We start from the raw sequence: 26160 nt of genomic DNA, 5'->3' as shown, positions 1-26160 counted from the left end.
GGTGTTCCTTCTGGTGTGGTGTTCTGTACATGCTTAGGTGTTAAGGTTTTAACTTATTAAAACTTATATATTTAAGTCTGATTTCTTATGGACTGTGGCGATCCTGAAGATGTATTAGATTTGTGACCATTAAGCTCATTTGTCTTCAGTAGTAAAACTCTGCTGGATGAAGCTAGCCTCTGGTCTATTTTTTGGGAGTCCTGCAACATGTTTAAGTTTTTACTCTGCTAACTATACGCTGGGATCTGCTCTGGATCAATATGAGCACAATTCATGAAATTTACCCCTTTTTTGACATGGCAGCAGACCATCAAGTTTGACTGCTAAGAAGGAATGTATTAAGGGCGGGGGGAGGTGGAATGAATAACTTATAGGCCTCTAAAAGGTACCCCTACCCGTATGGGCCAGTCTTGACAGACTCTAGGGTTGTGCGCTCATCTCACTCTATAGGCCGGGAGCCAGCGCTGTCCGCAGACACTTCCGGGTCACGTGGCCAGTGTGACAAGCTGCATCTGGTGAGCCAGCGCAGCACACGGAACGCCGTTTACCTTTCCCGCTGGTAAGCGGTCCCTATTTATCTACTTGCACCCGGGAGTGCTTTCGAACTGCTAGGTTGGCAGGCGCTGGGACCGAACGACGGGAGTGCACCCCGCTGCGGGGATTCGAACCGCCGACCATGCGATCGGCAAGTCCTAGGCGCTGAGATTTTACTATCCATTGCTAAATCTAATCAGCAATGACCAACATGCCAAAGGTTTAGGAATCATGGAAGCTGTTATCTAACAGCATATGGAGGGCCACAGGTTAGTTCCCCTGGTATGCATTTACCACATTATCCTTCACTGGCCGAAATAGGAAGAATACCTTCTCTATTAGTTGGTGTTCTAACTAGGCCATGCTTCCTGGTTAATACAACAACATCATCATGTAAAAATATCCAAACAGACTTGGGGCTGCATCCAAAGGTGCCAGTCATCCAATAGTGTGTCAGATATAAAACTTCTCTCAGTGTAACAGGAGCAATTTTCAACTATTCTCTTTATCCCCTGCAGCCCCTCTGCACCCCATCTAAATCTTCTCTGGGAGGTCCACCAATTCTCCTGAGTACTTAAAGGGTGTCAGGGGGCTGTAAGGGGGAGGGTTGACTCCTTCCATGGTCTGTTGACAGAGACCTTACCAGCAGCTGAGTGACACTGCTGGATACAGCACTATGAGTGTGCTGGTTCACCTTCACTAAAACTTACGCATAAAGTGGTATCACCCTCCAATTCTTTCAAAAGGTCTTGCTTTTTCATCTAGTCATATTTCCCAATATGCCTATTATGTTAACCTGACAGTATATACCAGGCACGTCCAACTCTATAGAGACTGCGATCTACTCCCAGTATAAGAAAACTGGCAGTGATCTACCTATTGTCATTGCCCATAGTTGTTGGCATTTTTTTTAGGGGGAGAGGCCAGAGTTGTTGAACTTTTTTGGGGGGACGGGTTTAATTATATCGCTCATCCAGCAGTCTGAACCCCTCCCTTCTTCCCCCACCCTGCAGCAGACGAAGGGAGAAAAAATCTTTAACAGCACCATCAACAGCGCCGATGGGACATAGTGCTGGGGGCGGGGTGTGTCATGAACGCTCAGGAGCAACCAGGCAATCTCTTTTTTAACTACCGCGATCGACCTGGAGAACCCTGCAGATCTACCTGTCGATCGCAGTCGACTGGTTGGACATTGCTGGTATGTACTGTAGAGATGGATATTCACCTTTCTGCTTCATCTTGTTTCAACCATGTAGGGCAGACCCAGTCTCTCATAGCTGCCAAACTAGAAGTGTCTAAAATAGGGAAGCTAACTTCTCCAGGTATTTAGGGCCTCCTTGGCATTGTAAGTGCAACTGTTGGCAGTTTTCTCCTCCTGTGTTAAGTTTCTACAAAGTATCTGCCAATACTTCAAAGCACACTTCCCAACTCACAAGGGGATAGAAAGAATCCTTCAATCCATCATCTTCCACAAACACCACATTAGCAAAATAAAAGTACACCCTAGATCTGAAGAACATACAGTGCATGGAGATAGCAGAAATCCATGAAGTCTGTAGCTTGCATAACCCTTCAGGTGACTAAGTTATAACTGAACTACCTACTTCATGTGAAAGAATCCAATATTCTCAGTAAAATGTCAGCAGCAGCAGGGACATTTGCAGGTTGGAGAATTTTTTTTGTTAATATATGGTTTAGGCGCTACTCGTAAATTTACAGAATTACTTACTACAGAGAAGTTCTTAGTATTTCCCAGGTGATGCTGAAGCTGCTTATTTAGGCACATCCAAGAGATTAAAAACTGCACCTCCTGAAATTGTGAATGTATTCCTTTGAACAGCATACTTCTATGCTATATCACAACTGCTTTTGAAAGTCCCCCTCAGTTTCAAAAGCAGTTTGCTATGTGAACTAGGAAGGGAGGGGCCTGCTGTTTGAGATACGCAAAGCCAAACCCACGTTGGGCCACAATACACTGGGTTTTAATAGAATGTTTGAAATCATCTTTGGCTGATTAATATTCTGCAGCCTTTTAAATGTGTCTGTGGAAAAGGGGAGTTATTGTTTTGTTGCTTTGTTTTAATTATCTACTTGTTTTTATCCTCTATTTTATTCTTTGAACTGCCCTGAAATCTTATGATGAAGGGAGGTATATAAATTTAACAAATAATTAAAAAATAACATTTAAATGCATCTAATCTTTGCATTATTCTATAAGCAGATTCATAAGTAGTGCTGCAGGTTATTTATCATAGACCAACACCATACTAGGTAAGTCTCCAAAATAGTTTTTATCATGAGGAACTAACAGGTGCCTATGTAAGAATTAAATGAGCAGTTCCAAAACCAGATATACATCAGGTGATTGAATTAGCAAGCAGATTGGGCCTTAAGAGGCATAATGGAATGATTTTTGTAAAAAATGAACCTAGAACATATTTGAATTTGCAGAAACAGTTCTTTCTGCACAAGACAATAAGTATAATTGCAGAACATCATACCTTTGACGTGGCCTGTTTTAGTTTTGCCTGTTCTACTAAAAGTTTATAGGATGATCCTTTGTTGCTTTGTATTTTCTCTTTTTCCATCTGTTCCACCAAAGCCTTCTGTTTTGCTTTTAGTAAGTTAAGTTGCTAAAAGAAAATGTTAACAGACGTAATATGAAAATGTAAGCAATAAGATGCAAGATAGATATGCACTTTCATATGATGGTCAAGTTAAAGTTTTTAATTTTTAGTGTTTATATTTCCAAAACTTTAACAGACTGCCAACAGAACTATAAAACCAGTTCAAACAGCAGCTTTAAAGCTACAGAAACTGGTGAGCCTTCACTGACTGCGAAAAGCAGTGAGTATTTGCCATATACTTGTCCTCAAGGCCTAGAATTTTAGATGGCTGGACAGGGAATAGTTAAATAATTGCCATATGTAAACCAGTGGTTTCTAAACGTTTTTGCCACATTCCTCCCACCAAAGTTTCAGACTCATGTGAGCTCCTGTTCTCCCCAGGTGGTGGAAATCTACTCCACCCTGCAGAGCACACATAGGATCTCCTCAGGTCCCTTGTCTGCAATTATTGTATTGTCAATATTTGCCACACTTGCACAACTTTCAGATAGGTTCATGGTTGCTGTGGGAAAGCCAGGCACCTGGAATTTCCTCCAACTTGTCCCTTTGCCTCAGTGATCTCCGGCTATTTGTTTGCTCACTTGCAAAACCCTACCCCAAGGTGTACAAAATCAGGAAATCACACCTCAAAATCAAAACAGGGTTATCAATCGTAACAGAAATCTCAAAACAACTACTATGAACTGGAAGTTACCTGTTTGTGATGAACAAGCTGCTTTCTGATCTTTCTGGAATATAATCTATCTAAGCTACTGTTGCCTTTTGAAGACCTATTGAGGCTTTGTGTGTGTAGATTATTATTAATGAAGCTCCACTGATTGCCTACAAGAAAAGAGTATGTTATTTAACAGTTGACAGAAAAAGCAAGATTTTTGACACATACAAACTAAACACCCATTATGCATGTCTAGCACAGCAAAGATAACCTGTAAAGTTCAGGTTCTTTAACAACATGAGATCTATTATATATTATGCACATAAAACAAAGTGTTAAGATTAATCTACATAGACAACAGACCTAATCCAAAGCCCCCCACCCACCCACAGCATGATGAATCCCCACCTATGACATAGGATAGATTTCCAGAGTGCATAATGGAGCCTTCAACTGCTGATCTTCAGACAGGTACACCACAAAGCACACAGTCATTTCTTCCAACAGAACAGTCATAAGCACAAGTAACCTGCATGCAAAACACTAGAAGGAACAGGGTCATGGGATCTACATACGCAGGTGGCATTCCCACTGGAACAAATGGTTGCATGTGCCATCAGAATTAGCTGTGCACATAGGTGCCAGCTCCGTAGGGCCCTGGGTGCCCTAGCACCCAGAAAATTCCTCATGAAGGGGCCAGGCACCCACAAATTTCAGTGCCAGGGCCAAGCTGGCACTCCTGCTTGTATATAGCTAAGGGCTGCCAAGAAAGGCGGTGGTAAGGACTCCAATACATCCTACAGAGACGCACTCTGCACATATTCCGAATTCTTATTTCTATTTTTCTTCTAGGGGTGGTATCCAACCAAGTACTTCCGCTAGCGCAAGGATTTCACTTGTGCAACTGAACCTTCCCTCCCTCTTCTCTCTCCATGCACCCTCTGCAAATCTGCTCTGGAGGGCTGGGGGAACCCCCAGAACACATTTAGGGGGCACAGGGGGTACACAGGGAGAGGAGAAGGAAGGGAAGCTCTGTTACGCAGCCAGAAGTCCTTGCGGTAGAAGAATTCCTTTGCTGAAGAGTCTTTTCCTGGGGCTCAGAATTATCCTTAAAAATAAAGGACTCATCCCAGGATTTTCTTGTCTGATGGGATAAAGTGTGCTTTATTGCTACTCCTGGCCTTTCTCCTCCACAGGCCAGGAGTAGCAATAAAGCACACTTATAAAATTATTGTGCTACTTCTAGTTTAAAGTTGACCACCACTTGCACAAGTAAACAGGCAGGAAGGAACGGGGTCATCCTCCATGTGGTGAGATAAGTACACTTCATTTACATAATCCTGCCTAGTGGAGTGAGTGATTCCATCCTCCACTGCAGAAAATGGTAGGTGAATGCAAAGTACTGTCAGATTGCCTTGTGCATGGCAAACAGCTGCCAAGAAAGGTGGTGGTAAAGGCTCCATTATGCCCTATGGAGATTCTCCCTGCATGTATCCAGTACTGTTTATTCCTATTTTCAAAGTTGCTTAAAAGTACAGCATATGGACACTTTACAACACTCTGCCTTTTACAAATTGCACATTTAAGCTAAGTTATCTAATCTTAAATAATTAACAAGCAAGCTTTGTCATATTAAGCATATATATATTGCACCTGTCAAGAATCTGTCTCTCTCTTTTCCATTCAAAGGCTTCTTAGCTGTAGCTGCTTCATCTTCCACAGTTGCCACATAGTCTAAGAGTCTGGATACCAGCATTACAACCCAGCTAATCATAGGAATGTCTAGAACACCTTTAAAATAAGACAATTTGATTAAGTGATTCAATATAAAAAAACTTCAGCTAAGAAAAAGAGTGATGGGAAAGGGCACGGCTCATTAGTAGAGCATCTGCTTTGCATACAGAAGGTTCCAGGTTGAATCCACAACATTTCCAGGTAGGGCTTAGAACAGAGCTTTCCAAACTGTGTGTCGTAACACATTAGTGTGTTGGCTGCAGTGTGTTGGGCGAACGCTCCCTGCACTTCTCCTGGGCCTGGAAAGGGGTTAGTTTAACACCTGGCTGGTAAAACTGAATTACTGTGTCATGAAATGATGCATGTCTAAAAAGTGTGTCACCAACATGAAAAGTTACAAAAGCTCTGGCTTATAATGTCCCCTGTCTGAAAGCCTGGTGAGCTGTTGCCAGTATGTCAATAGGACTGGGGTAGAATCACTATAAGGCAGTTTCCTATGCCCCTATGGAAACAGAGTAAAGGATGTTTCCACAGCCAATTCAACAACAGTTTATGTTTCCCTATGCATTGTAAGCCTTGAAGTATGTAGAAAAGGTGCACATTCAAACAGGTTAGGGAAAGTATTCTTATATCCAGAATGAGTATTTTGACCTTAGGACCAGGGCTTGTGATCTGTGCATGCACAGGAGTTTTCCAGACACACTTTGTAGCGCAGCACCGTGTACTCCTCCCAATCCTCACATTTAGGGGACCTCCTAGAAGAGCAATCAATGAGGCTGCAGAAGGTGGGGCGGAATGGCCAATCCCTTTTTCTGTGATCAGATTGAAGCACAGGCTGCTTAATCTAAGCTTTGGCACTGTGCACCCTTGAATGGCTAAAGGGACGCCTGACCATTAGGTCCAGTCGTGGCCAACTCTGGGGTTGCGGCGCTCATCTCGCTTTATTGGCCGAGGGAGCCGGCGTACAGCTTCCGGGCCATGTGGCCAGCGTGACTAAGCCACTTCTGGTGAACCAGAGCAATGCACAGAAACGCCGTTTACCTTCCTGCTGGAGCGGTACCTATTTATCTACTTGCACTTTGACATGCTTTCAAACTGCTAGGTTGGCAGGAGCAGGGACCGAGCAACGGGAGCTCAACCTGTCGCGGGGATTCGAACCGCTGACCTTCTGATCCAAAACCAAAAATGAATCATTTACTTCATTACCACAAAGTCCTCTAAAGGTATTTTAAACCCTATTCAAAATACATCAAAAAATTAGCCAGCAAGTAGAATAGACCATTCTCTCTCTTTTTCTCCCCACACTGCAGGCAAAGCACAACTCTTTGCATCAATTAAACTTTCACCTGACCTGCAAAAATAATCAAAGTAGCAATCAGAGATAGTGTTTTAAATACCAAAGTTGGTGAGGAAATCAATTTCATGAAAACTACATAAATCTACATTACCTTCTGTGCATCTGTGGGTGGGTAGCTGAGGTTGAAGAGGGGACAACAGGTTATCCAACAGATTCAGCAAACTTTCTAAGACACCAGTATTGCTGAGTGATCTTTGGCCAATGCAAGAAAGTAACATGAAGACCCTAAATATATACATAAAAAGTATTTTTTAATTTTTTTTTTAAAGACCCTTTAAGATGCAACTCAAATTCATAAGCAATTACATCCAATCTGACAAAACTTCATTGCTGCATTTGGAAAGACAACCAGAGAAAAACACTGAGTCGCCCAAATAACTAACTAAATTAACCGTTTCCTCTTCTTCTAGTTCCTCATGAGTAAAGATCAAAATCAAAGTGCAGCTACTTGGTACAGAGTATTTAGAGCCACTAACAAGATAATGGAAACATCCTAGGCCAAATCAACCAATATATAGATTCATACTCCAAAATAAATATGGTTATGACAGCTATAAGGGTGTCAATTAGATCTGATGTGTTGGTGGGTGGATGTAAAATCCTTCAAGCTTTTTGCCTATTCTACCTAATTTCATGGGATAAATCTTTCCAAGTACTGTTTAACTGAAAAGTAAAAACAAGACATCTTATAAAGTACCTGTCCTGTGGAAAAATGAGAAGTTGCTCTGAATTATACAATTCTTGAAGGACGTTTGAAAGGAACTGCCCCCACCACCTTTCACCGCCACACAGCTGAACAAGCAGAAGGCCTGCATGCAGGCGTATCTTTGGAGTCCCACTGATGCACAAGTGCTTGAACAATTCTTCACAAGCTTGAGCATGAAACGTACTTTGCAGAACCACAGGAACAGAGTGACCTTTAAAGAAATCAACAAAAATTCAATTGCAAGTGGTATTCTTTGCACAATAAAAGTTATCTAAAGGTTGCTTCTAAAATTTAATATAAACTACACAATTCTGCCCAAAATGCATCAACTTCAATGAGGTTCCCCCCTCCCTTAGATGTGAGAAAGAACACAAACACTTGCCCAGAAAGCTTCTGCCATGGATATTGTAAACTGAAAACTTATGTGAATTCTACTACTTTTTTTTGCCAGGCAGTGGTTCAGAAACTGTGCGCTTTCTCCATTCATCAGCAGGTGAACATTTTAAAGACAGACTTGACCACAAGGCAACTCCTAATTCCCCATTTGAACTGGTTATTACTCAAGAGTACAGTAACTCATTGCAGCCTAGCACCTAGCCTTTATGCATACTGGGAACATGATGGTTCAAAACAGCTGAGGTCCCTGTGGACTGGAGGCAGGCAAATGCTGTCTCCATCATCGTGGCAATAGGTTTCTTAGGGACACAAGCAACCCTCATTTTGCACACATTCAATATACATGCGACCATGCACACGCAGGTCATTTTGGGATCTGGAAGAGGGTGGGGCAGGCTAATGGGTTTTCCACTGATGCACATGACAACGAGGAACGCAGCCCCCCCCCCCATGGAGTTTGCCTGCACTTTTACACTTTTGTCTCATTCATTTAACTTGAAATGTGTATCTGCTGTGTGTGAAAAATAACAGAATGTTCTACATAGCCCCTAGCCCACCAACAGTACTGTTGGAAGCATACGCGTACATGTCCAGCACTGACAATGAATTAACAAGCAAGCTTAGAATTCCATACTTGTCAAGAAATATAATTAAGCTACCAACCATTGGAAGAGTGGAGCAAACTAAGTAAAGTATCCAACAGGTATCGGATAATAGTGCGCAACTGCTCCGTGGAGGACATCTGAATCAGCTCTTTGGGATCACTTTGTTCCTTGAGAATCTTCCTGCTAGCACCTAGAGCTACTTTGAGCCTCTGCACAGCGTGATGAGCCAAATTTAGCTGTAGCTGTAGCTGAATGCAGTCTTGATAAGCAGAAAATACTCGACTGTCTTCCTCTACTGCTTTATCTGGCTTTCGTAGAAAATACTGAGCATTGTTAGCACTGTTCAACGGAGGAAGATCAATGCTTTGCAGAAGTGTTTCAAGCCTATGGCAGGCTAAATTATACCTGTAAGAGTGGGGACAGGGGGCAAAAGATACCTTTAAATTAAAATTCATTAAGAAACACACCCCATCTAAGAACTAAAAGAAACAACATATTTTAACTTCACACACTCATGCCTCAATGCTTTAGTTTAAACAAAGCAATGAACAGAAGGATATATCTGTATCTATCTGCTGTGTGTGTGTGTGTACGCATGCTGTTACAACTTTAAAATTAACCATGAACAATACATTTCCAAGACCTCATCTTACCTGCACTGTATGTCTTCCTGCAACGCAACCATCATGGCTAAGTGTTGATCAATTTCTGGCTGGTTTGCAGATTCAACTTCTCCTCGTAAAGGATCATGCATAATCTTCAGCTCACTTTCCAGTGGCAAAATATATGTGTGCCCATAGTAAAACCCTAAAGGAATTTTGGCTCTTGCATTTGTACTTCCATAACGACCAATGACTGTAATCTAAAATGAAATGAAAGACAATGAGACCTTCAGTGTAGTTTCATAGTTTTGAAACATGAGAAACATGCAACAACTGGGCATTAACTACATGTAAGAACATTTATAAATCCATCTGATAAGAGACAGCATTTTTAAAAAAATTTACCTTCATGAACCTGCAAACGGGTGGTGGTATTAAATCATGCAGAATGAGAGAATGGGTGCTAATATCTGTAGCAACCACTAGCCTCCTTCCATCAACTTCTTCACCAAGTGTCCAGATATCAATTGACAAGGAAGCAAGATCACCACAAGTTGGAATCAATACATCTGTCAATAAAATGGGTCTGCCAAAATCCAATGTCACAAACCTCCTTGCACCTTTAAAAAAAAGTTAGGTTTGATGTCAGCACTTAATAGATACAGTGAGCTCGAAGTGCCAATGCTAAAAGGGTAGTCTCAATCAAAACACAAACGAAGAACATAATAAACAAAAATGCACTTCCAAAGCTATTTAAAGATTTTTAACCTCACTAAAGAAGTTACTTTTGTAGTAGCTATCACTGGCACAGTTTGGACAATCCTTCAAACTATGGTTAGGTGAATTATGAACAAGCTGCAGGCTTGAACACTCTTAATTTCATATGACAAAGCAATCTGCTTTTAAACAGAAGAGTTCAAAATTAGACAGTTCTAAATCATGGCTATGCCCAAAGTAGCTCCGGGCTATTAATTCCCAATAGCCTATAAAATATGAACTTTGAACATTTTTGCATTAAAGGAAGATAACAGCATTTACCTGAATGCATTCGCTCTATAATGATGGACTGATGAGGTGGAGGCTGAAGAAAATGTGAAGCATGTGATATTGCAAGAGCAAGGCCAGTCCCAAGTGGATTCTGAAAAAGGGGAAATTAACCAATATATCAATCAATGCATTTTCTATTAGTCATTACCTTAAAGCTCATGCAAAAGTAAAGGGAGGCAAGCTTTTGGAAACTCAAACTTGAAAACCTCAACAGTTAACACTGCATATGGATTAGTTTATTAGCACACCAATGGAAAAGATTCAAAGCATTAACGAGTTATCTATTTACACTGAAGCTTCATTATGAAGAATTTTAGCTTAATAGATGTGGGGATATTATATAAAGGACCTTTAACAGTACTAGCTCTCAAAACATACTGACTACACCTTGAAAAATAGGCAAACTAGCAATCACTCAAAGTAGTTCCTATCATTAACATTAGTTAGACTGGAATTTCACGAAAGCTCTTCTGTTTAGTTACCGTTCTGGACTTGTTTGCATTTTTGTTGTGTGCAGAAAGGTTAACTGGTGGAGGATCAATGACTGAGCCCGGAAAAAGCTGTGCAAGCTCTGCATTGATAACAGCAGAAACTGCCTCATTAGGTGGTGTTAGAGGCGGAGTCATGAACAGGGGGGTTGTTTTAGGAGTGGGCGGGATGACATCCGACGGGTGAATGAAGAACCCTGGGGCTGCTACTGAGTTGGAAGGCACAGAGTTGTGAACAGGACCAACTGCTGATGCTGCTGCAGCAGCTGCTGCTGTTGTCTGATGTAGTTTTGCTTCCAGCTTTGCTTTCTGCAGGGAAAATAAAAGCAGCATATGTACAGTAGGGCCAGTGCTGCCTCTAGGAAGGCACTAGCAATAAAAGCATTAGCAACAAGCAGCATGAACAGAACAAACAAAAAAGCAAATAGCCTCAGCTTTTGTTTAAACTCATACCAAAGGTTACTACCAAAAAAGATGCAAAGTAGCACAAAAGGGTGATAAACAATGCAAGGGGGGAAAATGGGATTTATAAGAACTAACATTTAAAAATTCACCTAAATTCAATTCAGCATGTGGGTTAGAGAGACAGACTCATGTACCAACCATATCAACTGAAGCAGTCCACTTCAGAAGTGATGGCCCAATTCAGCGATATGCATTTAGTCCAAATGTATTAATTGGAATTTTGCTTAGGATTCAAGGCTTAAATCCAAATGGAGTCAGAATGATTACAAGGTGGCTCATACATTCATATATCAAGGAATCCAATATGTACTGTGAGACACCAAGTGGATACTTCCCCACTGTGAATACAACCTAACATTCATCTATCTATGTTCTAATATGCTAGACTCTGTGACACATCAGAGAACCTTGAGGGAGGCACACACCTGAAAACACATCATATATACGAGATTCTCAGACAGATGTGTGTGTGAAAACATTTTAAGAGTACACTGCCCCAGCTTGCACACTTGGAAGTAAATTCTACTGAAATCAATAAACTTATCACAAAAATGCACTTAAAATGGTGCTCAGTCTTAATATACTTTTGTTTAACTGGGCTGTGTACAGCTCTAAGAAGTTCAAACTGTAAAATTTGACCATCAATAGGATTACTGGCTTAAACAGTACAAAGTAATATGGTCCAACTGGATTTTAGCTAAAGCAGACATTTGTAGGAGCAGTACATCTTTCCACATCTTTCCTCTTTGTTAATCCTGTAAGATTCATGTTGCATAGCTCTTACTAATCAGAGGCCTGTGTGTTTCGTACTGAAAGAAATCTAACTGTATTTTCCACCTTTATCTCAGATTAGAAAGAAAAATCTGGAAATACCTATGTGTAAATTAATGTTAACTTAAGATGCAAAATTCCTATACGTGTGGAATACCTTTTGGTTAAGGGATTCAAGAACAACTCATGTGCACTTTGTATTTTTGTACTGATTTGAAGTGGCTTCTAAGCTATCCTCTGGAGATGTACTCTTGCTGAAAATTTTTGATTTTTTTTTTTAAGAGAGAGACTTTTTGTAACTATGGTAACTACTCTCTCAGCTTTTGAAGTTTAGAGACATCATGAAAGAGATGGCCTCCAACCTGTTGCTGAAGCTTCAAAAGCTGCTGCTGTTTCTCTTGAAGCACTTGGAGCTGTTGCTCGGCTGAGGCCATTGCATGAGAGAGAGACTGCAAAGCTACCTGGGCCGCTGAACTCAGTGCTGTCGAGGCTTCCCCAACTGTCCCAGATGAGAGGCCACCAACTGCTGGGGTAACCCCGAAGGTACTCACTGGCATGAAACAAAGAAACAAAAAAACATGTATGTAGAAAAGCAGCACACCAAGCATTCTTCTAAATATGCATTCCAGTAGTATAAATACTAAAAATGAAAGCAAGCTCGAAAGAAAAAAAGAAAGGGGGGAAAAAAGCCAGTCGCCAGAGAACATTTACTTTTCATCACAAGATTTACCATTTTATGCAGCTTTTTTTCAAAATTAAGTTTGCAAAAGCAAGCAGGGAAATTAAAATACTGATATACCCAAATACACACATTTTTCTCATCACATACACTTTGGTCTGGTTTTAAAAACTGAAGTGAGGGCTCAAGTTAACCACTGCATTCTAGGGATCTTCTTATCGGTCTAGTGTGGCTGGTTAAGAAAATAGTAATAAAATGTATATACCAGTAAACGTACTTGCATCGTCCCTTTCTATTCTTGTTCCATCACTAGTCGAGACGCAAGTAAAGTGCAGAGGTTCAACTTCCAGGAGACCAGTGAGGGAAGTAAAACTACCTTCAGCTGCTGCACAGCTACTGATCTTTCCATTTCCTGAATTAAAAAAGCAATTATTGTTTAATTTACTTTCGAAATTACTAGAAATAAGACCGTAGTAATCAATATGGGCTATGGACACCCCAACAAATGCACATGGAAAGTTATTCAGTGTTGTAGCATTCAATGTGTTGCCCCATATCCTGTCTGATGCCGACATCCAGTATACTAGGCTCAAGTTAACGAGATTCCAGATGTTTCCCCCTTCAAGCATGCAAAGTAAAATTCTACAAACTTGGATAGGACCCTAACGACCATGTGTGGACTTGCACTCAAAAAATCAGGCTTTTCTGGACTTCCTTTCCTTGTGCAAAATTGCTCCTGAGAGCAGAGGGGCCCTTCAGAATGCTGCAGGACATGGCACAGAAGTCCCAAGCAGGAAGGGAGAAATTGAATGAAAATCGGCAACCAACAAAAAACATCCTTATATGAGCTGGAGTACATTCTGCTCATGCAAGGCCATCTTTGTATCCAAGTCATTAAAAACCAACGTGATAAAAGCAAGAATTTGATCTACCTATTTAGGTATCTTGAAGGAACATTCTTTGAAAAATAGTCAACTACCAGAGGTTATACATTTGAATTATTAAGTAAAACTGGCCATTTGGCACAAATATGAGAACACTAGGGGCTGCACTTGCTAACCCACTGCCATTTCCCCCATATTAACCCCATTCAACTACTAAACTATTTTCGGCTTCGCAACTTCTCTTCTCTTTTGCAGCCCCACTTTGCACTCATTTTTATTTTCATGCCCATGCCTTCCCCTCCTTCTGTTCAGTTACAACACTGCACAAGGAAGGTTATGTAAATGTAAAGAAGTTATTGCAAAAGAGTACAACATTGATTTTGAAGATCTCCCAGCTATATTAGAAGCAGATAGTACCATCTGATCTATGTGCGTACCTGAGAGAACATCAGATAAGTCAATCTCATCTGACTGTACACCAATGCTGCTGTTATAGATATTCTTACAAGAAGAGCCACTCATTTCCAAATCGAAGAGCACCGGATCAAAAGGCGAACTATACAATCCATATCTGGAAAGAGAAAGACAACTCGGCCTCTTAACTGATGTGAAAAAGTGCATATTTGATTTATGGGATATAACTGACAAACTTAAAGTTCATAGGACTTCCAAACTGGATCACAGTTGAGTACTGGATTTCTTCCACATCTTCCAGATTGTTGTTTCAGGAAATAAGGGACTAATTGGTTCATTGCATCAGTTAAAATGTTTCACAGAACCATAGTGGTGCAAACAAAAATTATGAGGCATGTTTATTGCTTTGAAATATAAGGGAGCAGAGCTTCCATAATACAATGCCGCTGCTCCTTCAATCTGTCAGCAGATTCTTGTTAATTTTGCCCAAGAGGAGGCAGCATCTCTCTTGATTATGTTGCTGCTATTAATATTTTTTTTATTTCATTTCTGAATTGCTTCTCATGAAACACCCCAAAGAGATTATTACATATTAGCACCTACTGTATTAACCCCTTAGACTTGTTCCCAACTGAAACCATGTGCTGATAAGTTTAGAGAATATCTGATTCTGTTTCCTGGTTCCATTGCTCTCTCTGCCCCATTCCACCTACTCTGTGAACCAAACTGCAAACACTACTGATGAAGATGCCTAGAAAACACAACTTAAGGCAAGTTAGCAGAAGAATGTATGCTATCAATTGCCTTCCTCTCCTCGCTCTGTTGTTTCCTACATACCACCCAAAATCTCCAAAGAAAAAGAAAAGTTTGGATTTGATTTCCCATTTTATCACTACCCGAAGGAGTCTCAAAGCGGCTAACATTCTCCTTTCCCTCCCTCCCTCACAACAAACACTCTGTGAGGTGAGTGGGGCTGAGAGACTTCTTTGAAGTGTGACTAGCCCAAGGTCACCCAGCAGCTGCATGTGGAGGAGTGGAGACGCGAACCCGGTTCCCCAGATTACAAGGCTACTGCTCTTAACCACTACACCACACTGGCTCTCAGAAGATTGGGAGGGATGTGGCAGGAGGGCTGATACAATGCTAAGATGTCACCCTTACTTTAAAAGCTGCTACTGTGATCAATTTAACATATATACTAATGCCTTTTGTTGATATTTTTGTGCTATGGATTAGTGAAAAGGCTTGTTCATAGAATCATAGAATTGTAGAATATAGCCCTGATCCTGACAAAGGGAAAATCCACACTCCTGTTACTGAAGTGGGAAGAAGAAAAATAGCACAAGGACAAGCACATTTACACACACACTGAAAATAGAGCAATGAAAAATAAAACAAGAGCTATTAACATGTTCATTTTTTCAAAACGTGCTTGGTATACAGATACTTTCAGCTACCTTGTCTGCAGTAACGCTTCCATGGGTGTTAACCGGTCCTGTAACTGTCTGGACACTGCAGTTAGCAGGGATGCACAAGCTGTACTGCAGCCAGCTAAGTCTTCATCCTTTACATAGTTCAACAATACAAAATACCAATAGACAGATCCTAGAGGGAGAAACCCACCAACAATCAAGTTTAGTAACTAATCATCATCATCATCATCTCCATCTTCACAACCAAAACTGCGTTTAAACATATGTTTATGGAAAAATGATCAATGATTAGGTTAGCAAATAAAATATTCTCTGTTATATAAGGTTTTCTTTAGCTTGCAAATATTTGATGTTTGTCTTCAGAGAGCATCCCATGAGGTCATAACAAATCGTGAGTGTATAGTTAGGTTTTAACTACTTAATAATTGGAGCCTAAATTAGCATACAGATGCTGCATACGGACAAGAAGCCTGGAACACAGTGCTAAAGTTGATGTTATTGCCTGCATGAACTGGCAGCTTATTAAAGAGGGGGAATAAAACATGGAATTAGATCCAGAAACTAAGCCCACCAGGTAAAAACTTAATCCCAAAAAATGACAAAGTATGCATGCACAAAAATAATAAATGAAGCTCACCTCCAGTTGCAGCTGCAGGTAAATAAGATATATTGCCAAGCAAAGCCTTCAGAAGGATCGAGCCAAATCCTTGTTGACTTGGCTCAAATTTCCCATTGCTACAAAAATATAAATTTCATTTTATTATTTTGCTTTAATACAGAGCACATACTGCTATGGATTCTATGGATGTTATTGCATAAATGTGTTTCTCAGGGCAGGAGAGGTTCTGTAGAGAACCAAAGAAAATTCTACTTTCCAGTTCTATTAAGGGGCATAATTAGAATCATTAATATAGAGAAAGTATGCAAACAAAAGTCGTATTACCAACCTTATGCAAAGAGCTAGAAAACGTGCACATTTGTGTGCTATGCTTCGACCTGCTTCAAAGAAGCACACACGCACTATATCAAAGAGACACATCCTTGCTTTAGACAGTAAGCTCTCATTTGCTTCTTTTGAACTGAAAAAAAAACCAAAGCAAAACAAACTTTAAACCAAAACACTTGCAATTTAAAATGTTTCCTAAGACAAAAGTGAAGTTCTTCTACCTGCCCGGTCCATTAGACTGAACTCCTGCCAGCCAACATAAGATATCTAACACAAGACTTTGAGCATGCTCCGTCACAACTCCATCTTCCGCCTTTTTGCAGAGGGTGTTCAGAAGTCTTTCATGGAATTCTGAAAACTGCAACATAGCACACCGCTGAACTCTGTGGAGGGAGAGAAAGACAAGCCACAGATGTAAACCACTGAAGTGAAAGTTGCTGACATTAAAGGTCATTATTTTAAGATTACAATGCTCAGGTCCATTCCCTAAGCCTAAGGAAACGAAAACACACAGGGTTTTATTTTGTTTTCGTTTCCTTCTCTTTAGCTCCCCTTACAGAAGCCTAGAAGTTTACCTCTTGAATTTACAAAGCACAACTGCTTTAGGCAAAAAAAAAAAAAAAAAAAAAGTTACTCTAAGAGCTACTGTAGAGTTGCCCTGACTACATAAGCATAAGGCAGCTATGGCCAGATGTCCTGGTGGCTATGTATAGTCCATATGGCAGGGAGAGGAGCAAGAACCCAGGTCTGTGCACTAACAGTGACAGAAATGGCAAAGGCCCATTTTCTGAAACATTTTATTTTTCTAACAAGCCATTCCAATGCACACTTGCACTGAAACAATACAACATATAACTGAAAAGCTTCTCTGCTTTTACAGAATGGAGTTTGGACTTACAGTTTTGTGAATTCTTATTTGAATCAGCATAAAAATGAGAAAAATTAACAGAATTCTTTTGAAAAAGAATTTTTAACACATATCACTGTATAAAAAGGTTGAATCCCTAAATATCAAACTCACCTTTCCTTTGAAACAGATGTTTTTTTAAATCTTCTAATTGTTACAGAAACTTCTTGAAGCAAGTCGCACCCACGGAGGTTGTCAGATTTCCGTGATGAATTGCTGACTTCTGTTTTATTAGAGGACTTGTCCTATAATTTTTAAAAATATATAAAAGAACCACAGACATTTCAAAAGTAATATTCCACATGCTCACAATCATTTTTCCCCTACTCCTAATTGGGAAATTCATATAAAAACAATGGCAGTTATTAAAACCAAAATCACATGCTTTACAAACATTAAAATGGCCATTTTTTAAAACAATGTAATTATTTTCTTGACAGAATGGAAGTATAAAGTTCTAATGCCAGAAATCAAGTTCAGATCTGTGTCTATTTATTTAGTTTGCAGCTTCCTTTTAACAGCTATACCGAGGGAGAGGTTTCAAAAAATATAAAATAATATTTACTGAAGTCATTATACACCACAGATAAGGAACCTCAGGCTTGGGGTCCTTGGGATTCTTACCACCCATGCCCCCACCATCACCACATTCCTCAATGGCCCTACTTGAATGCATTTGTCTGGCTAGAACTTCTGCTTCAATTGTGATAATGCCTCTTGCATGGATGAAAGATAGAAAGGCGTTTGTGTGTACGGGTGCGCTCCCACATATGCGTGACTGACTCTCGTGCAACCGTGTATATGTGTAGCACCAGGAAATTCAAACCCAGAAATGGCAGGGGAGAGTTGCAGAGTCCTTGTAGCTTGCGAGGAGACCCTCCCAGGAACCCAAAAAAGATGTCAGTGACGTCAGAGGAAGCCCGAAGACACGGGAGGTGCAGCAGGGCTTTATTAACATTGCTCAGCCTCCCCACCTAACAGCTGATGTGCAGCCGCTTTCCCACATGTCCTCCAGCCTCCTGCCTGCCCCAGAACATTAATTCTCATTGTGGATATTTTGGGATACAATATTTTTAGTATGGATTGAAGAGAGCATGACAGATTTCTACTTTAAATGATTTCACTGATGTGCACAGGGGGCCAGACTGTAATCCCTGCATAAATGGGGGGAGACCTATATATAAAAATCTCTGGTTAGAATGGAGCCTACTGTGCAGAGGTAGCTGTCACATCCCTCCTACCACTAGCATCTCTCCTCTTGAACCTTGCCTGCAAAGGAATTAGGCACTCTCTAATGTCTGATTCAAGCGAAGGCAGGAATGAATTGGCGGGTCAGTGTGAGGGTTCCATAAACTTCCTTCAAAACAACCCACGTTTCTCTCCAAGCACATGGGGAGATCCAGCCAGATGGGCGGGGTAAAAATAAATTATAATTATATTATTATTATTATTATTATTCCATGAATTGTTAAGTTTGGCTACATCAACTACAATCATAGCCAATAGCATCAAATCTGCAAATACTGTTGATTCTTTTTTGTTTGCAGATAAATAACAGTATGTGAAGTGGGTGGTGGGTGGGTGGTAAGGTAAAGGATCCCTCGATGGTAAAATCCAGTCAAAGGTGACTATGGGGTGTGGCGCTCATCTCGCTTCAGGCCAAGGGAACCAGTGTTTGTCCACAGACAGCTTTCCAGGTCATGTGGCCAGCATGACTAAACCACTTCTGGCGCAACGGAACACCGTGAGGGAAACCAGAGCGCACGGAAATGCAGTTTACCTTACCGCTGCAGCGGTACCCATTTATCTACTTGCACTGGCGTTCTTTCAAACTGCTAGGCTGGCAGAAGTTGGGACAGAGCAACGGGAGCTCACTCTGTTGGGCAGATTTGAACAGCTGACCTTCCGATCAGCAAGCTCAAGAGGCTCTGTAGTTTAGACCACAACGGCACCTTACTCCCCCATCCAGGGGAACATTGAACAAAACAACACACATTTTCTGAATTCCATATGTGGATTCTACCCACCTACAGAATTCTAAAGGTTCCACATTTTACTCTTACCACCTCTATGTTAGCTTAAATATAAATTACACAGTTGATGCTTCAGTTCTAACAGATGGGCTTTCAGCAACTGGCTGGTTGAGCAGCAGCAGCAGTTTTTTGACCATGCTTTCTCTATATGTTATTTAAATACCTTGCCTGCTGCAACTTTTGCCAGAAGTGAGGCAAGTGAATGACCCTTGCTATTCTGAGGTTTTAGAGATGGTATCCTTACAACAGGCCAGATTCCACCATTGCAGATCTCTTCTGTTCCTCTGTCATTCACTGCTTTCACATGAATTAAAAAAGAACGGTATTTTCCACCTGCCATACCTAGAATAAGACAAATAGACTATAAGCATAATCAACAAACTCTTTAAGACTTATTTTACACGTATATTTTCCTAGCAGGTACCAATTAACACTTTGTTAAAGGTTTTTCCCAGAAATGAAGAGACAATTAGTCTTCGATTCTAACGGTTACTGGGGATTATCTGTTAATTTCCAGAAAACTCACATTTTTCAGTTTCATTCCAAAATATTCCAGCAAAAAAATTACCTTTAACAAGCTTTGGACTTGTTAGTGTCAACATTCCAGCATGCCCTGATAGATCAAGACCAGTAGCCAACCATACAGGACCACACAAAATATCTTCTTTATGATCCTCTAAAAAGGGACACAGCCGGGGGCCTTTTGGGGGGAAAAAAAGTTCAAAAATAAGGTGTCTATTCAAAAGAATACACAACTTGTTCAAAAAGGTTAATGACACTTAATTATTAGCTAAATAATAACCTGGTTCAGACATAATGAGGAACTATGATTTCCAATTACAGAATGCACTGGTGTAAGCCTTGGACTCATGCACAAGAAGAAACATAGAACTTTAAACTGTTTGCAGTAGCAATAGCTTCCCATTACATCAGAACTCATGGTACTGTTATGCATTCTACCTGTAGTTAATTAAAACAAATAAGAATAAAATCAGGGTTTGATATTCTGATTTATTAACAAACCACAGTTTACAATAAACTATAGTTTTTGATTCAGATATAATGGGGGCTGGCAGTATATATTACATATTCAGCTTTCAATCTCCTCCCCTTATACATGGAAGAGAGAGGGTGGTGGAATGCATAAGCTTAAGCTTTGCTACAGCATGCTCTCATAATAGAAAACCATGGTCACTGAACCAGGCCACTGTGTTTTCCTGTAGTGCATTACGATCTCAAAATCCCAGATATGTATCAATTATTAATATTCTCATTGTTGTCATCATTGTATTTCTTATCTACCCTTCGCCATGAGTTCCTAGTGTGAGTTACAACAATTTAAATATTAAAATCAGTTAAAAACAGATTATATTCAATAGAATAAAAAGTGTACAAAATAGGAAGTTGAAAAGAGGAAGGGACTGGCTTCAGCTGAATTTCAGAACATCTGGTTGACAACTGAAAAGTAAAATTCTTTATATTTTCTTATATATTTCTCTTTACCCTGGACTTTGAAACCTGAGAGATTTTAGAAACCTCCCCATCTACTTGCTTTCAACACACTTATGCAGGTGTTTTTGGTTCCCATGTACATCAACACAAGAACAATGAGTTGAGCCACATCTATCAGCACTATTCCCCTTATGTTGACTTGCTCCATGTAGTCCTTGCCCAGATATCCATGCGTATAGGTCAACTCTCCACAGGGAAGGGGCCTTGTCTCTAGGGTCTGTAGGGAAGGATGTAATTATACATCCAAAGTTTTTCACAGGAACTGTAACAGGCCTTGTTTGTTTGTTTGTTTATTATGTTAGTACTTTTCTACTGTTGGTCTTTTAATGCACTATTTTTGCTATCTACTTTTACAAATGTATTACTTCAGTCTGTTGACATTGTTTTCTATAATGCTGTCATTATTTTTAGATGTGTTGTGTTTTAGATATTATGTTTCTTTTTAGGGATACTTTTGATTATCTGTAAGGATTATGATGTTTTCTGCTCTTTTCCTGTGCTGTTCCTTCTGGTTATTAATAGTATTTGTCTAACAAATGGGTTACTCTGATACATCAACAAAGGGAGATAAAAAGCCAACAGATATAAAGAGAGTAGTGTCAGCATTTTACAAGTTCCAATTAATGAGAATTGATTCTAAAACTTACAGAATACATTCACCCAACCTGTACATGGCAAATACATTTAAAATGGGCACTGTATGTAACTTACATTGTGTCTCCTCCACATCCATATTCTGCATTTCTTCATTCAAATCATCCAGTCCTTGTTTTCCATTCCTTTCAATTTCAATATTATGAGCTGGTGACAGAGGGAAAGCTATCTGTCTATCTACAGCTGCTTCTGAAGAATCAAAGACATTTTAAAAACAGGACTCACAACTATAGTTTTGCTTAAAGCCTTAACATTCCTGTTTATTGATTCTACTTGGAATTTCTTTTGGAATACAATTTAACACCAACTTCATAACAACTATACCAAGAGGCAACTGTATTTTGAAATATATTCATTGTTAGAGGCCTTCTAATTCCTAGGCAGACTCAACTGTTTCAAAATCAATATTAAACCTTTAGATAGCTGCTCTCTGCACTGATGGAGAAAAAGTGTTAAATCCTTTCAGCACTACCACTAAAATTTAGGTTCTAATATATACTCAGGCAACGTTCCCCACTACTGCTGCCTTCAGTTATTGTCCATTCACTCGCAGATACTTCTAAGTGAGACTATACCAACTTAGACTCTTAACAATTAACGTATGTGTAGCCATTTCTCTCTTTAGAATTCTTCAGAGGTTATCCAGGAGATACATAAGTGTGCAAATGACGTCCAGCAGTAAGAAAATGGTACTAACAAATTTATCTCTGTTGCCTTTACGGTAATATAAGGGATGTCTGGCTTGCAGGGAGGAATTATTTTGAAGGCTTAACCTGACAAGAGATAAATAACCACACTACTGTAACCTTTTGCATCATGGCATTAAGGTAAAAAGCCAGAAGCTTTTTTTTTTTTTAAAAAAACCCCAACTTATGTCAAATAAGAGAAATATATTCAGAGCAGCACACAATACTGCATCATCATTTTCCCCACTCCCCTGACAGGGTAAAAGAGATGTATACTCTATTGCCAGTGTGGTGGACACTGCTGCCCACTAAGGTTGCTTACCATTAAGTTTTGTTCCATCAATGGAATTAATGTATGACGATCAGCAACCCAACCTTTCTTTAAACATAATGACTGATTTTAATAGGAGAAGGGACCATCGGTCTTACCTGAAAGGAATTTCTCTTGCATGTAAAGGTGGCCAGAGGTCATTTTAAAGTTTATGCCTGACTCAAGCAGTTGATAAATCAGCAACGGTAACAAGAACTGGCTTCAGCAACAGCTTGAGTCAAGCAGGAACTTACAACCACCTGAGACCATCTTATGTGCACAGGAGGAACAAAGGGTAGTTCTGTTACCATAAGGACTTCTGGCTGTGAAATATAAAATTCCCTCTCACTCCTTTCTCTGTGGGCCCCCTAAATTTGTTATTGGGGGGCTTCCCCAACCCTCCAAAGAATATCTGGGGAGGGTGCACTGAGTGCACAAACAGAGGAGGGGGGATGTTTCACTGCACAGCCAGAGTCTTTGAATTAACAAAACTGCTTCATTGGATACCACTCAAAAGTGCTTTGGCAGTTGAATCATCTTTTAGCAGTGCTACCTTTAAATCCCTAAGTATTAATAAATTAAGCAAGGTATTCATCCACTCTTGGCTTACCACTGACTTTCCCCAAGCCTGGAGCTTTGTTTTTCAATAAAGTCACTTGAATCTGTGGAATGTTTGTGATGTTTGAATTCAAAACAAATTTGAAGTTCACATGTCCAACCATACAGGCTTTTGGCAAGACCAATTCAAAAACATGTTCATCCCAGCTGTTGCTACAAAGGGAGAAGGGAGGAAAATCAGGAATTAAATGTGCACATAATAAGAGAAAAATAAACAGCTCTATTTTGCTTTTGTACATATTACTGCTCTACAGAAGCAATGAATGTTTGGGCTGTACCCTTATAGGAGCATCTGCTTAAATGCATGCTGCTTTTCCACAATATTGTGCCCAAAGCAGCTTACAACTTATGACTGACATTTACAATATGAACCATATTTGAAGAGACTAGCTAAAGCAACAATTGAAGGTAAATTCCACATCTGAAATGAAGGGTTTCCCGAGTGATTTAACTGGAAGCCTGCCTCATGCATAGGATCCTTTCACATATGGCCTCTGCATCAGGGAGATCCAATGTTCAATGAAAAAATCCTTTGGTACAGCCATGATTTATATCATTTCTTATTTTACCTATCTGTTTGTAATTTCCAAGTCCGAGTATGCTGAGCTGCATCTCCATGATGCTGCTGGTGCAAGTGTTGCGGGTGCCGCCTTTGCTGCTGTTCCTGCTGAACCTCTACCCAACATGGAGGAACAGTGGCAGAAAATCGGGGTGTCAAAGTCTCAAAGCGAGTCAGCTCTACTAAAGATGTTAATGTTTCAAGGGAAAATGGCTGGTCCACCAGAAGATCAACTCCTGTTTATATGAGAAAGGTACAGGAGACTCAAAATACGAAATGACTATTCAGTTAATAGTTAACACAAGGATCAGAAACACAGCATTTTAACTTCAACTCTTTAGAACAGCTATAAAACCAGAAATATACCAATTTCATCAAATCGTAGCATGTTGTTAATGGCTTTTAAGAAAACTGATACCTTTGCATTTAGGATTATCTTTTATCATCATCATTAGATACCACCCAGAACGGTTTTTTCAGGTTGTTAATTTTCAATCCTTCAGTGCCCTGTGCCCTCCTAAATCTGTATCAGAAGACTGGAGGATGCCCCAGAGCAGATTTGAGCCATTCAGGGAGAGGCAGATGCAAAAAATTGGTTCCCTGCTCATTCCACTGACGGACTGCTTTCATCAGTGGATGGTCACCAATGGATACCACCCTTGTTTAAAAAAAAATCTGACTTGATAGCACAGTTCTACAAAATAATCACACAATATAGCTTAATTTAGACAGACTTCAAGAATGTGTTTGTTACACAATGCAGAAGTGAATTTAGTTTGATGGTTAACATTTGCAAAATGCACCATTAAAGCATGCTTCAAATAAAACCCCTTACTAAATACTTATTTCATAAAATTTATATACTGCTTGTTGGTAAACAACAACAACAACATCTCAAAATAGTTTACCTGTAATGCCTGGACTGGAAGGATTAGATAAAGGTTTTGTGCCTTCTGTTAACTGCTCTGCCACTTTAGAGAGAGATGCATCCACAAGTATATCAGCTTCATCAACATCATCACAAGTCCCTCCAATCTGGAGGAAATGAAGTTCTCCACCTGAGAACAGTTGTCAATTAAAACACAAGTTAAGATACATTTATTTAGCATAACACTGTTCTCAACCGCAAACTCACTAATAACATTAAAATTCTTTTCTAAATGTATCTGCATATTGCACTTAACATTTTATTTTTAGACACCCCTGGCCTAATTTTAGAAGACATACAAGGCAGCTTAAAATTCGCAACACAAACAAAATCAAATTCCCATTAAAATCACCAATACTGACAAATCACAAATGTTAACACGAAAGTCCAGCTTCCAAAGCAAAAACCAAAATAGCATTGAAAGGAAGACACCAAAGATAAACCAGCAAAGAGAGAACAAAATGCTTTTTGAAACAGACTAGTTTTTAGCAGTCACCTAGAACAACACAGTGATCCAGTTGCTCTGTTATGAAAAAAGTACTGGTAGCCATTAGCTTCAGCGACTTTTTAAGAATTAGGTAAATTCATGGATGGTGGAGTTTTCAACCAGTATTAGTCACGGTAGCTAAATAGAATCTCTGAGTTGCTGGTTTTTCAAATTGCTTTGACTGAATTTCCAAGTATTGACAAATACAAAAAGGAAAAAACAAGTTTCTCAAGCATAGAACCTCTGAGTTCAGAGAAGATATACTTCCATTTACCAGAAACTGCAGTCAAACAGGGAAAAGATACCATTACTTGCCCTGCTGCTACACTTCCATAAGACAGAGATCAGGAATGTATGACCCACAGGTCTAATTTAGCCCATTAGGTATCTTAATTTGGCCTGCAAGGCTGCTTCACCACAGTCATGCTCACCTACCCCACACCTGACATTATATGACTTCAAGTGTGAAGCAGGTCAAGTTGCTTTGAATGGATCCTTGACTGTTCCTCTGTCATAAAGCAAGGTGGCCGTCAGCACTAAATTTAGTATTAGAAACTGAGATATGAAAGCTAGGAGCTAAATGGCACCTTAAGCCTAGGTTATGGGCACAACAACGGAATGTCTAGGCACTTTTTTATAACAAGAATACAAAGCTGAAAATGAATGAGCTGCAGCTAAAATATTATGTTCATTTTTCACATGGTCCAGTCGTTCCCCTGCCCACCCCCTGATATTCTTAAGAGGGGCTCATCTCCAGTCTTCAGAGAGTAGCTGGAAGTGGGGAGGCAGAAAAAGGTCCTCCTTTCCTTCCACTCTGCAGTTTTAATCTGAAATCTTAGGCACAGTACTGCGCCCAGAGCTCAGAAACTGTTCGCACTAATGAAATTCCCTGTCACAAAATACACCCAGAACAATGGGAGTTTCAAACACTGACTAAATGTAAATTCAGTGCCAAGTGCAAGCCCCACTGAGATCATCATCCCCACTAAGAAGTTTCCAGGGTTTGCAGCTGTGCTGAATGTAAATTTAGTACCCACTGCAAGCCCTGCTTTCAGCATGGATCTTTTCAGCTGTGGCTTAACTTCAAGTCACAGCTGCAAAGATACTTCCTTTGTTGCATACC

At 40.0% G+C, this 26160-nt stretch overlaps 1 protein-coding gene across 2 annotated transcripts in view; it reads right to left on the bottom strand.

The window, feature by feature from the left end:
- BIRC6 (baculoviral IAP repeat containing 6) overlaps positions 1–26160 on the bottom strand; it is a 139323-nt gene that overhangs the window by 86389 nt on the left and 26774 nt on the right. Inside the window, exons 11-34 of one of the 2 annotated variants that reach the window (XM_083604160.1) lie at positions 24531–24680; positions 23633–23858; positions 23056–23216; positions 21507–21638; positions 19852–19983; positions 19447–19625; positions 17365–17495; positions 16565–16726; positions 16345–16476; positions 16035–16132; positions 15422–15569; positions 13988–14121; positions 12932–13078; positions 12350–12537; positions 10746–11060; positions 10255–10354; positions 9622–9836; positions 9268–9476; positions 8673–9019; positions 7605–7824; positions 6999–7132; positions 5470–5607; positions 3856–3983; positions 3036–3167 (exon numbers count right to left, since the gene is read on the bottom strand). In XM_083604160.1, coding sequence (XP_083460286.1) covers positions 3036–3167; positions 3856–3983; positions 5470–5607; positions 6999–7132; positions 7605–7824; positions 8673–9019; positions 9268–9476; positions 9622–9836; positions 10255–10354; positions 10746–11060; positions 12350–12537; positions 12932–13078; positions 13988–14121; positions 15422–15569; positions 16035–16132; positions 16345–16476; positions 16565–16726; positions 17365–17495; positions 19447–19625; positions 19852–19983; positions 21507–21638; positions 23056–23216; positions 23633–23858; positions 24531–24680 — 4058 coding nt within the window. The remainder of the gene's footprint in view (positions 1–3035; positions 3168–3855; positions 3984–5469; positions 5608–6998; positions 7133–7604; positions 7825–8672; positions 9020–9267; positions 9477–9621; positions 9837–10254; positions 10355–10745; positions 11061–12349; positions 12538–12931; positions 13079–13987; positions 14122–15421; positions 15570–16034; positions 16133–16344; positions 16477–16564; positions 16727–17364; positions 17496–19446; positions 19626–19851; positions 19984–21506; positions 21639–23055; positions 23217–23632; positions 23859–24530; positions 24681–26160) is intronic. The other variant, XM_083604161.1, reaches the window with a different exon arrangement.

Source organism: Podarcis filfolensis (genome assembly GCF_964270895.1).
Source record: "Podarcis filfolensis genome assembly, chromosome: 3".
Taxonomy (NCBI): Eukaryota; Metazoa; Chordata; class Lepidosauria; order Squamata; family Lacertidae; genus Podarcis; species Podarcis filfolensis.
The sequence above is the reverse complement of the archived record's forward strand: the minus strand, read 5'-3'. Positions and strand labels throughout refer to the sequence as shown.